The 13,819-nt window shown below is 39.7% G+C and overlaps 1 protein-coding gene across 2 annotated transcripts in view; it reads right to left on the minus strand.

The window, feature by feature from the left end:
- Positions 1 to 4,561: 4,561 nt before the first annotated feature.
- PPEF2 (protein phosphatase with EF-hand domain 2) overlaps positions 4,562 to 13,819 on the minus strand; it is a 70,991-nt gene continuing 61,733 nt past the window's right edge. For both annotated transcript variants that reach the window (XM_073600970.1, XM_073600965.1), the window contains 2 exons: positions 11,874 to 11,961; positions 4,562 to 5,020 (listed from right to left, as the gene is read on the minus strand). In XM_073600970.1, the coding sequence (XP_073457071.1) occupies positions 4,818 to 5,020; positions 11,874 to 11,961 (291 nt within the window). In that variant the 3' untranslated portion in view covers positions 4,562 to 4,817. The remainder of the gene's footprint in view (positions 5,021 to 11,873; positions 11,962 to 13,819) is intronic.

A 13,819-nucleotide genomic window follows, 5' to 3' on the forward strand; every position in this document is an offset into this window, starting at 1 on the left:
TTTAAAATCATTGATTTCCATACTGAATTTCAGTTATTTCTGCATATTCCTATTAATCTGAACGATCTTATAAGTTTGTAAACGTGCTATGTGATCTCCACGCAAATTACTTGAATTCTGTGACACATATTGTGATTAGGCACTGATGTGTCACACATTTCACAGAGCCTGCCTTCTGAACTACAGAGGTGCTGAGAAGAGGAGTTTCAGGAGGTGGAGTCAGTACAGGAACGGCTTCTTGCAGGCAGCAAGGTACAATAGTAAATGTAGTATTTAGAAAATGAAAACGGCAGAGGAGAAGCATGCAGGGAATCCAATAAGTTGTGGAAAGAGATCACCAGCAGACAGGCAGCACAGGCAACAAAGGAGATTTTTCAAATAACCTTATATTAGATTGTCAAAATTAACTATTGTTTGTTTTACTATTACTATGATAGTGCAAAATGAAAGTGTATGCCATCACTATAGAACTTCTTTAATGCTGGATGTGATTTTCTCATATTCATGCGTAAAAAGAAATACACATCTTCATGGTCAATAGAACTTTTTTTAAATCCTCATATCAGAGAAAAATGCTGTCATGGATGCCGGACTGAGGAGGGATTTTTTCCTACCTGCCTCCCCGTCCCTCTCTATGAAGGAGTATCATTTTGCTGAATAGATGTTCCAAATTGAAAGTTTAATATAATATCCCCTATGAACTGCCCCACCAGGGACAATTTTGTTTACTTGGGGACTACAGGAGAAAGCACAATTGTGCAAAACGTGTTGAAGGGGTGTTTCTCTTGCCACTGTATAAATGGCTAATGGATAGAACAGTATATTATATTTTATAAGATATAAGTGTGGGTTATTCCCGCGCTATAAAGTATGGAAGCGGCTAAGAATGGAACAGCTGCATGCACCGATAAAGGTAAACACCTGACCTTATAGGCAAATCTGTAAATGGATGGTGCTGCGCTAATCCTAGATGCATGAACCAATATACCTTTAGTAATGAGCGTTGCTTGCTTAAATTAAATAATATGTAAAAAAGTGTACAATAATGATATTAATAGGACTAATAGAGTGACTAAAACAGTGGTACTTATAATACAAATACCAACTATAATCTTGACATGAATATGGATATAAAAGGTAACAGAAATGTTACTGAAGTGAAGACCATATACTGAAACGTAAATAGCAGTGATAATAAAGATTGCTAAAAACATCGGTAACTGACATTGATGCTAAATAAAGTGCATACCAGTTGAAACTATGTGCATCCACAGCTTTGGGATATTGATGTGTATGGTGCAAACATAAGGTGCAATGTGAAAGCCTTTTAAACAGTGAGGTAGTGATTGACTACTTTTTCCATAAAGTGCATAGTGTGCAAATATTCTTCAAATAAATAATATATCACATCCAGTGTTTCTTCATGTGCAGACACTCAGGTGGGTAATGGCCCCTTACCTTAAGGTAATAGGGCAAAAGCTAGATAGATTAAACCTCTTTTTATTGAAAATTATAGGTACTCACATTAAGATAAATAATGATGAAGTCACGTGTGGTGTGACGTCACGCGTAGGGACGAGACAGGCTGCATACACTACAGAGGCATACGAGCTCGCCGCTCGTCGGACCGAATTTGCTGTTTTATTTATCTTAATGTGAGTACCTATAATTTTCAATAAAAAGAGGTTTAATCTATCAAACGGGATTACACTATTGGCTTTCTTCCTGCCTATTATCTTTTACATCCCCCCCCGCACTACATCTGAGGGAACTTCATCCTAGGACGTAGGCTGGTGAGGGACGGGCTGGAGCCCATAGGCGGATCCTAAAAAAGCTCTCCTGGTTACATGCTTTTGCCCTATTACCTTAAGGTAAGGGGCCATTACCCACCTGAGTGTCTGCACATGAAGAAACACTGGATGTGATACACTCTAGCACTTTAATTGCAACGTGTGCATGCCAGGACGTTGCTGTCACATTTTTTAATCCAACAGACTTTTTTTTCTTGTGAAAGTTTTTTCTTATATGATTTTTTTATATGATTTTTTATATGGTTTTTTTATTCTCCAAGATTTGGGACACTTATATATTATTTATTTGAAGAATATTTGCACACTATGCACTTTATGGAAAAAGTAGTCAATCACTACCTCACTGTTTAAAAGGCTTTCACATTGCACCTTATGTTTGCACCATACACATCAATATCCCAAAGCTGTGGATGCACATAGTTTCAACTGGTATGCACTTTATTTAGCATCAATGTCAGTTACCGATGTTTTTAGCAATCTTTATTATCACTGCTATTTACGTTTCAGTATATGGTCTTCACTTCAGTAACATTTCTGTTACCTTTTATATCCATATTCATGTCAAGATTATAGTTGGTATTTGTATTATAAGTACCACTGTTTTAGTCACTCTATTAGTCCTATTAATATCATTATTGTACACTTTTTTACATATTATTTAATTTAAGCAAGCAACGCTCATTACTAAAGGTATATTGGTTCATGCATCTAGGATTAGCGCAGCACCATCCATTTACTTATAAATTTTATAAGAGTTTTAATACTGGCAATGCAAAAGAACAGTGGTGACAGTAGGAAATCGATATATGTAAGATTGTATTACAGCTTTATCCTTTCTAAGTTTCGAATAGCTAGTACATTTTAATGTGAACTTGTGAACTAGTTTACAAAAGTCCAAGATCAATGTGTATTAATCCAAGAATGCAATCCAGGAACGCTGCATCCAAGAATACAATCCAGGAACGCCTTGATGACGCCTTGTGGGAGGGCGAAACGAGTTGACGTAATTTCCAGTGCTGAGTCCATACGACGTCACTTCCAGTCTGGGTGGAACGCATGTTGGATGCAGCATTCCTGATTGTATTCTTGTAGTAATACACATGCCTATTTGATCTTGGAGTTTTGTAAGTAGGAGTCAATGTTTGTGCAATAAACACCTATTTTAGTACTTCACTAATAGTTCCCTTTCTTTCCATTTATACACTGCTGCGCTGGCGGAGATGTGTTAATGGACCTGTTCAAGCCATCAGCCACTGCTGGATTTCTGCTTGTTTGACCTTGATCAGACATTCCGACAACAAAATCCTAGGATTCTTTCCGATGGATGTTGGCTCAAACTTGTCTTGCATACACACGGTCACACAAAGTTGTCGGAAAATCCGATCGTTCTGAACGCAGTGACGTAAAACACGTATGTTGGGACTATAAACGGGGCAGTAGCCAATAGCTTTCGTTTCTTAATTTATTCTGAGCATGCGTGGCACTTTGTGCGTCGGATTTGTGTACACACGATCGAAATTTCCGTCAACGGATTTTGTTGTCGGAAAATTTTATAGCCTGCTCTCAAACTTTGTGTGTCGGAAATTCCTACGGAAAATGTGTGATGGAGCCTACACACGGTCAGAATTTCTGACAACAAGGTCCTATCATACATTTTCCATCGGAAAATCCGACCGTGTGTACAGGGCATTAGACTGAAAAGCTAGGGGTCCAATAGATCTGGTGAATGGGGACACAGAAGGGGAGTGTGTCACACCACAGAGTGGAAATTTGGAGCATGTTGCACTATGTAGAAGATTGGAGCATAAGAGCAGTTTTTTGGGACGTTATTTGATTTATTATTACCATCATTTTTTGATTTGTTTATATATACTATTGGTAACAACCTGTACACTGTTGCAAATGTTATGTATTCATTTGAAGCTTAAGAGCACAATTGTACACTTTTTTGATGAGGTAATTTTGCACGCTTGCGAGCGCTGTAATCTATATATATTTTTTTTTAATATTTTTTTTTTATCCTTGTTAAGCTTGTTGCACATAGGGCAGCCCATTCACTTGAATGTAAGGCACAAAAACACAAGTGGGAACGCATGTTCCTACTATGCAAAGTGTGAATGGGGCCTAATTGGAGCAGGTATGCACATTGGGAGGTCAGATTTTCATTGCTCAGTCAGCCAGGTAACATTTTCATAAGATGGTAAGCAGTGGCAGTCTGCATTTCTCTCAGTACAGCTTTCTTTTCATTTCAGAGTAGGCGGAAAATATAGAAAATATATTTTTCCCTCATGATATTAGAAAATATAAGAGCGCAATGTATATGAGATAAAGTGCTAATAGATTAATTTAAGATCATGGCTTGCTTACTTAAGATACAATTATGTATTGATCTGTATGTGAAATAAAATAGTTAAAGACTTAAGAATGTGACATACAATAAATGTGATCTATTTTATTATTGTATGAAGCTTTCCTTGGTGTTTTTTTTTTTTAAGATACCCTGTAGATGCTGTTTTCTACCATGTCCCCAATACTAGTTCGAGGGCAGGTATGTCTTCATGTAATGTCATGTCATGGAGGTGTCCCAGACTCAAACCAGCACCGATAGCAGGCACCAGCCAAGACAGCCTTGGCTGAATAATATAATTGCCATAAAAGGCTAATTTTATAATATTGGTCCAAAATGATAGTCAAGTATGGAAGGAAACACATCATGAATTGCAATAATGGACTCTTACCTTCTTACCTCTGATGTCTATTGCATGTAATTTTATTTATATATTATGTAAAATACAGGTTATGTTTTTCATATTTACATTCATATTATAATACATACATTTTTATAATGTACTGATGGGAGTTTGGTTAATCATGATGAATCTGTACACTCTGAATTTTTCTCCATATAGAATATTGTATCCTTTTAGAGTCAACAGATTGTATTGGTTTTCCATTTTAATGTGGCTCTGAATTGTATGACAGGGTTTCCATGCGAAGGAGCTTGTATCACAAATCTGGCTCTTTATCTTCAGTATGAGGTCTGTCTGCTAATCGGAAGGCTTCCAGGAACTCATTGATGTCTATGTTGCCATCTTTATTAAAATCTATGCTCCTGGCCATGTTAGCAATGGCATCATCGCTAACCTCTATTTTCAAGTGTGAGCTCAGTAGCTTCCAAGTGTGATGAAACTCCTCAAATGAAATGAGGCCTGAAACAGAAAGAATAAAATAACCTAATCATAGTGTAGCAAGTCTAAATATGATGCTTAATTGCTTTTGTTATCAGTTATATATGAGTATTTACTGTAAGGCTGGCCATACATGATTATTATAATTCAAGCAGCAGGTGGAACAAAAAAAATAGCCAATTCCCCCATCCACACATTCAAGGTGATTGAGGTAAAAACTCTCGCTATGGTATTGTATTCTGATAGTGGGGATCCCTCCCTGCCTTTAGAATACAATGATTAGTGTTGCCAGCTGTAACAGGTGCCGCTGATTGTATACAAGTCGATCAACTTGGTAAAAACCAGCCAGCTCATACATGGTTCAAAATTTGTGTGGTCAATGCTGAATAGGCCAAATATCGATCCATGTATTGTATTTAGTTAAACTATGCACAATCATTTATTTTATCCATTAGATAAACTATTCAAACTTTTCCTGTAGTACAGCGATCACACTGTGCATTGTTTCTGCTATTTATTTTGTTTTTTTTAAAAAAGGACTTTTAAAATTTTAAAAGAGAAGTATGGACTTACATACTGTATATATTTATACTCACCTAGGTGGATGCAGAATCAATATAATGCTGCTTCTGTCCTCCACCAGCTTTGGAGTCAGAACTAAGTGATCAAACACCCTAATCGCTCAGTTCTCCTCCTCTGCTCTGAGCAGAGAACCGTGATTGTCAGTCACTGGCTTTCTGCTCTGCCCCTCTAGTGCTCACTGGAGCACTGGGCTGTGGAGAGACTGGCTCAGACTTTTAGCAGATCACTTAGAGCAGGGGTGTCCAATCTTTTTTCCAAGAGGGCCAGATTTGATGAATAGAACATGCTTGAGGGCCGACCATTTTGCCTGACATTCTTAAACCATTAAAATTTGGTCTAAGTGTGTCCATCCGAGCACTAATACACGGCCCAACAAGAATTCTCTTGCCTTTGTGCTGTGTGTGGTGAATAGATGAGCTTGGGCGTGTTATTTGGATATACCGGATTTAATCTGCTTATAACACGCACCTTCACTTTAAAAATGAAGTTTCAGGAAAAAAAATCTTAAATTTTAAATAAAGAACTGTGAAGCAAAATAAGGGTCAGTGCCCATCAATGCAGCCTAATCAGTGCCCATCTGCGGCCCCCACTCCATTGCCATGAATGTGGCCCCCACTGTATTGACATGAATGCAGCCCCCACCGTATTGACATGAATGCAGCCCCCACCACATTAACATGAATGCAGCCCCCACCACATTAACATGAATGCAGCCCCCACCGTATTGACATGAATGCAGCCCCCACCGTATTGACATGAATGCAGCCCCCACCACATTCACATGAATGCAGCCCCCACCACATTCACATGAATGCAGCCCCCACCGTATTGACATGAATGCAGCCCCCACCGTATTGACATGAATGCAGCCCCCACCGTATTGACATGAATGCAGCCCCCACCGTATTGACATGAATGCAGCCCCCACCACATTGACATGAATGCAGCCCCCACCGTATTGACATGAATGCAGCCCCCACCGTATTGACATGAATGCAGCCCCCACCACATTCACATGAATGCAGCCCCCACCACATTCACATGAATGCAGCCCCCACCACATTCACATGAATGCAGCCCCCACATTGACATGAATGCAGCCCCCACCACATTCACATGAATGCAGCCCCCACATTGACATGAATGCAGCCCCCACCACATTGACATAAATACGGCAGCCCCCACCACATTGACATGAATGCAGACTCACCATTGCTGTCAGTGCAGCCTGATTCATGTCCATCTGCAGCCTTGGAGGAGACAGGGAGGGGGCGGGACGAGCGCCAACAGATATACAGGAGAAATTCCTGTTTACACGGCGGCCTCTTTAATTGAAAGTCCCGCCTCCTATGATGGACAAAACAATTGTCCAATGGCAGCGCAGGAGACGGGACTTCCTTTTACACAGGACGCCGTGTAAACAGGAAATTCTCCTGTATCCTGTACGGCGCTTGTCCCGCCCCCTCCAAGGCAGCCAGCATATCTATCTTTTATGGCCCCCGGCGCTCGGGGATTCGTTGGGGGCCACAAAAGATATATATGTCAAAATTACCAGGCGGGCCGTCCGAAACCGGACCGCGGGCCGCGATTGGCCCGCGGGCCGGACTTTGGACATGCCTGACTTAGAGGCTGAGCCTGGTGCCAGTCCAGGCATCTGGGTGGATCCTGACCATATGGTTGTGATGTTTTCTAAACCTGGGCCAGGTGAGTGACATCAGCCGACAGCAGACCTTAGTCCGCTGTTGGCTGAAAATGGGTCACAGGAGTGCAGAATAAACTGCACTCCTGTGCCTACAGAAGTATAGCCAAAATAGCTTTGGCTATACTCTTTTTTTTAACCACTTCCCCCAGGTTGATGTAATTTGATGTCGGGGACTTGAAGTGGAGATAACTAAATGATGCCTACAGCAACAGGCATCATCCAGGTATCTTTTTTTAAGCCGGCGATTCCCTGCAATGTAAAAGCCATCATAGCGGCTATTTGGCCTCTTGATTGCTTTTACAGGCAGTGGGAGGCGGTAGTTATCCCCCTCCTGCCACCCTCTGGTGCTTCTCCAGTCTCTTCCGTGCAGGAAGCCGGAAAATGAAGGTGGCGGTGGTTTTCCATAGACCTCTGACCCTCAGGTGCCGGAAGCAACGTCATGACATTACTGCAAATGTAAAGCCGTTTTTTTGCTGGAAAGCCCGAGATCGATTTTTTTCTGTTTTTTTTTATCCCAGGCTTTCCAGCAAAGAGGAGAGATCTGGGGACTTATAGGCTTACTCACTGTAAAGAGGATCTGTCATGCCCTTTTCCTATTACAGCCGATGTTTACATTCCTTGTAATTGAAATAAAAGTGATAAAAAATTAAAAAATTAAAGGGAAAGTGTAAAAAAAATTAAAATAAATAAAACAATAAAAAAAAAAAAAAAAAAACATTTTGAAGTGCCTCGTGCTCACATGCAGAAGCAAACGCATACGTTGGTCGCGCCCGCATATGTAAACTGTATTTAAACCACACATGTGAGGTATCACTGTGATCGTTCGACAATTTAAAATTGTTGCCTATGGAGATTTTTAAGTACTGCAGTTTGGCGCCTTTCCGCAATTTCAAAGCGTAACATGTTTGGTGTCTGTTTACTCGGTGTAACATCATCAGTTTTTTTTTTTTAATGAATGAAATTGTTTTACTGTGACATAAAAAAATTGCAACTACTGCCATTTTATTCCCTAGGGTCTCTGCTAAAAAATATCTATATATCTAGATATAGATATATATAGCTATATCTAGATATAGCTATATATATCTATATCTAGATATAGATATATCTATATATAGATTTATATATATATATATATATATATGTATATATATATGTATATATACTGTATATATGTATCTATATATATAATGTTTGGGGGTTCTGAGTAATTTTACATCTAGGAGAGGAAGGCCAGAATTGGCTTGGGTGGCAAGTGGTTAAAATAATTTTTTTTTTTTTATATTATTTTTTTAATTGTTAGAATATTTTAATGCAATACAATGTTATATAAATGAGTGAAGCCCTGCCTTTAAGACACAATAACACATTGCAATAACACACAGAGTGAATTATGAAAAATCTTTGGATTTGAACTGTACAAGAATTTGGTCTAAATATTCCCTGTTCCACAAATGGGTGAACTAATAGGGGCGTTTTCCCTCCCCTTTGGGAGCTCAACTTCTGGCTGCAGCGGAGTTATACAGGTGCGGCTCAAAAAAATAGAATATCATCAAAAGTTTATTTATTTTAGTAATTAAATTAAAAAAGTGAAACTCATATATTATATAGATTCATCACACACAGAGTGAAACATTTTAATTTTGATAATTATGGCTTACAGCTAGTGAAAACCCAAAATAAAGTATCTCAGAAAATTAGAATATTGTGAAAAAGTTCAATATTGTAGACTCATGGTGTCACACTCTAATCGGCTAACTAACTCAAAACACTTGTAAAGGTTTCCTGAGCCTTTAAATGGTCTCTCAGTCTGCTTCAGTAGGTTACACAATCATGGGGAAGACTGTGGACTTGACAGTTGTCCAGAAGACAGTCATTGATACCATCCGCAAGGAGGGTAAGTCAGAAAGGGTTATTGCTAAAGAGGTTGGCTGTTCACAGAGTGGAAGGAAAAAGTGTGGATAAAAAAAAGTGCATAAGCAACAGGGATAACTGCAGCCTTGAGAGGATTGTGAAGCAAAGGCCATTCAAGAATTTGGGGGAGACTCACAAGGAGTGGACTATGGCTGGTGTCAGTCCTTAAAGAGCCACCACCTAAAGACGTATCCAGGACATAGGTTACAACCGTCCATTCCTTTTGTCAAGCCACTCCTGAACCAACATCAGAAGCGTCTTACCTGGGCTGAGGAGAAAAAGAACTGGACTGTTGCCCAGTGGTCCTAAGTCCTCTTTTCGAATTAAAGTAAATTTTGCATCTCATTTGGAAATCAAGGTCCCAGAGTCTGGAGGAAGAGTGGAGAGGCACATAATCCAAGTTGCACGAGGTCTAATGTAAAGTTTCCACAGTCAGTGATGATTTGGGATGCCTGTCATCTGCTGGTGTTGGTCCACTGTGTTTTACCAAGTCCAAAGTCAGCACAGCCCTCCACCAGGAAATTCTAGAGCACTTCATGCTTCCCTCTGCTGACCAGCTTTATGGAGATGCTGATTTTTTTCCCAGCAGGACTTGGCACCTGCCCACACTGCCAAAAGTATCAATACCTGGTATAATGATCATGGTATCACTGTGCTTGATTTTCCAGCAAACTTTCCTGACCTAAATCCCAAAGAGAAACTCTGGGGTATTGTCGAGAGGAAGATGAGAGACACCAGACCCAACAATTCAGATGAGCTGAAGGCCACTATCAAAGCAACCTGGGCTTCCATAACGCTTCAGCAGTGCCACAGGCTGATCACCTCCATACCACTCCGCACTGATGCAGTAATCCATGCAAACTATACTGTACATGGGCATACTTTTCAGTAAGCCAACATTTCTGTATTAATAAAGCCTTTTTTTATTGGTCTTATGTATAATTCTAATACTGAGATACTGAGTTTGGGGTTTTCACTAGCTGTAAGCCATAATAATCAAAATGAAAAGAAAGAAATGCTTGAAATATATCACTCTGTGTGTAATGAATCTATATAATGTACTGTATGAGTTTCACTTTTTAAATAGAATTCCTGAAATAAATTAAACATTTTGATGATATTCTAGTTTTTTGAGATGCACCTGTACCTTTACTAGCGGCTTCCTAACAACCAGTGACGTATCCCCACCCAGCTTATTTAGCTGTCAACCAAGGTTTCTAGGCTGATGGATGAATGTAAACAAAGGCGAGAGGGGGGTCTGACATCACTGACCAAAAATGGCCATGACCAATGGCAGCAGTCACTAAACCTGCCCTTTACATTGACCTGTCAGCTGGGAATCTGTCATTTGTGGTGAGTATCTGTCAGGAGTGGATTGTATTATAGGTTGTTTTGTTTTTTCAGTGGGCAGCATTGTCATAAGGCTTGACGTGAATCCTCATTGCTGGATGATGTGATTGACAATGAATTCACACTGTGGGACTTTTTCTTTTTTTAAGAGATAGGGGCACATGCTTGAGCTACACCCCCCTCCCCTTTTCCTGGCTGGCTGAGTTGCATGACTGGAAAAGGGATTTGTATGGATTTTGAAGGTGGGCCCCACATAATTTTATTTTTTTCTTTTGCGTCAGGCAGCCCCTTAAGTGTTAATGTTGACGTGAAATTTATATTTAGGTTTAGTCATCGTCTTTTAACTAATATGTCATTTTAGTTTTAGCCGTATTTTAGTCATCTGAATTGTTTTAATTTTAGTAGACTAAAATTTCCAGTAAATTTTAGTTGACTAAATTCATTTTAGTCTACTAAAATCTGATGGGTTTATTTAAATTGTAATGCATTATTTAAGCATTTCTCTAGAATTTTTAAACTCATTATGTACTCCTGGAGTAAAAATCTAACAATGTGTTATTATTTATGGTATTAAGGTTTGAACATGCAATACAGACACAGATTTAGCCGCTGTGATATATAACCAGTGTTCATTTTGATGTCAAATTTCAATTTAGTTTTACTCATTGTCTTTTGACCAAAACACCATTTTAGTTTTAGTCGTATTTTAGTCATCTGAATTGTTTTAGTTTTAGTCGTATTTTAGTCGATTAACATAGTGTTAATTTCATTGAGGAAAATGTTTTCATTGCCGGAATTAACATTGTATATCAGTGTTTTTTTTTCATGGGATCCCCCTTTAACTGCATACCAGATCCTCATCAAAGACAAGATATTTAGGGGGAACCCCATGGTTTGGGATGACATCACAGCATGCACAGTTCAGGGTACATTCAATAAAAGACTGCGAGCAGGCATAGTATGTCTTGTCTGCACAACTAATTTGGACAATTTAAGTGTAGTTCCACTTAAATGCTGATGTGTTATATGATTATTTTGAGTGTGTGCCAACAATAACAATTATAATGCAAAATACAGAGGTAGAGAAGGCAAAAAAAATATTGTCAAAGCAGTATCTTTCAGTAAAAGAACATTGATCAAATGTTTTACCTTCTCTACATGTGCATTTATTCCTGGCTTTCATTATATTTATTTTGCTGGCTACAATGATCAATAATAATGAATCCCTTTTTTTTAGCTTTATTAAAGGGTTTATTGAATATAGACATTTTAAAAGTTAATTATTATTTTTGCTGTTCATTTTCAGTGTAATTTAACTGCACTTACCTGAGCTATCACTGTCTATTATCCTAAATATTGTTTCCAAATCTGATCGGTTTCTGTACAGGGCTTCTAATAAACTTGACTGTATATTCTACAAGCGATAAAAAGAGAGAAAATTATACAATTGACATGTTTAGTTTAAAGGCATAATACCTGAAATCAAAAATAGAAAACAAATAAATTCTTACCCATAAAAAGGAACATTAAAGGTATTGTACCTTTTCAAATGTTTTCATTGATTTTACTAGGTATTATTATAGTTATATTTCTCTGTTGTTTGTTTGCCTTTCCTTGTAATGATGGGCTCACATGTTGTGGCTGAAGTTTGTAGTGTCTTGGCTGATCAATTCCCCTATGTCCATCCAATAATTCATCTGCCTTGTCCCTATTCACCAGCAGACAAGCAACTTCTTGTTCTGGGTCACATGCATGTCTAGCTATTTCTCTGTGTTGTATCACAAATGTTATATGAAACAAACACATTTCTCCCAGCATGGTAAGCTCTGTTGATTGCTTTCACCTTGACCAGAACTAGTCTGCCATGCTGATTGCCTCATGTTTCAAACAGAATGTGAAGATTTACTCTACTATAGACTGTCCAACAGTGGCGTCACTTTGGGGGTGTGGACCAGCCAGAGGGGTGACACCATCCCGAGAGCGGCGAGGGTCCTGGGTTCCGGAGGCAGGGCTTTTTTTCAGCTGGAACATGGCAGAATTCCACCACTTTTGCCGCTAGCCCTGTGTTTTCCTCTCACTGCTGCTGTCACTTCTAATACAGATGCCCGCCTTCTGCATTTAGAGTGACAATGCAGCTTCACTAAATCCTCCCCGCCCGGGTGCAGCTGAGCTGGTGTGGTGGGGGGGAGGGCAATGACACTGCTGGTGCGGCCGTGGGGGCATCCATCCAGTCGTGTTGCCGCAGGGTTGCCCACTGCGATTTCTGGAACCCACAGCATCTTCCTCGCGGCCATCCAGGTCCCAATTCCAGTGGGGATGCAGTTGGCTAAATCCGATGACGTTTTTGTGTAAGCATCAGGATTCCCCCCCTACTTCCTGCTGCCTGACCTTAGGAGGTACTAGTGGATTGGTGATAGGAAGAAGCCTGACGAGGTCCTGTCTGTTGATTGAGGGAGCATTATGAGTGGTGCACATTAGTGAAATAGCATGGCCCTCGAATATATAGGTGCTATCCACCACTGCTGTCATGGGGTGATAGTAGAGAGCATCTGGTGTATTGATTAAGATCTTGCTTTGCCTTTGTAAACCCCACTCTCTCTTATGTAGTAGCTGGCCTCTGAACCCTCTATTACATGGTGTTGACGATGACACCATGCTTTGCCGCATCAGAAACAATTCCTCTATCCACGCGATATAGCATGCATGGACAAAGCTCCTGCTGCCCAGTGAGCTGAACCCGAATAGCAGCTGCATCTTATTGGATGCAGCCGCTCTTCAGCCAACTTTCTACCCTGCTTCTTTGATTTTTAAATCTAGGAAAGTTGGGCAGGAGGTGGACGACAGGACCACCCACTGATCAAAATTAGGTTTGGTTCATCAGTAACACAGACAAAATTCGAACAGTGTATGGCAGCATTCACAGTTACATAATTACATAGTTATTCAGGTTGAAAATAGACACAAGTCTATCCAGTTCAACCATAAAAATAAATAAATAAATAAATAAAATAAAAAATATCGTACAATCCAATATACCCCATTCTATATCCACAGTTGATCCAGAGGAAGGCAAAAAACCCCAGCAGAGCATGCTCCAATTTGCTACAGTGGGGGAGAAAATTCCTTCCTGATCCCCCAAGAGGCAATCGGATTTTCCCTGGATCAACTTTACCTATAAATGTTAGTACCCAGTTATATTATGTACATTTAGGAAAGTATCCAGGCCTTTATTAAAGCAATCTACTGAGCTGGCCAGAACCACCTCTGGCGGG

The sequence above is a fragment of the Aquarana catesbeiana genome, linkage group LG01 (assembly GCF_042186555.1).
Source record: "Aquarana catesbeiana isolate 2022-GZ linkage group LG01, ASM4218655v1, whole genome shotgun sequence".
Lineage (NCBI taxonomy): Eukaryota > Metazoa > Chordata > Amphibia > Anura > Ranidae > Aquarana > Aquarana catesbeiana.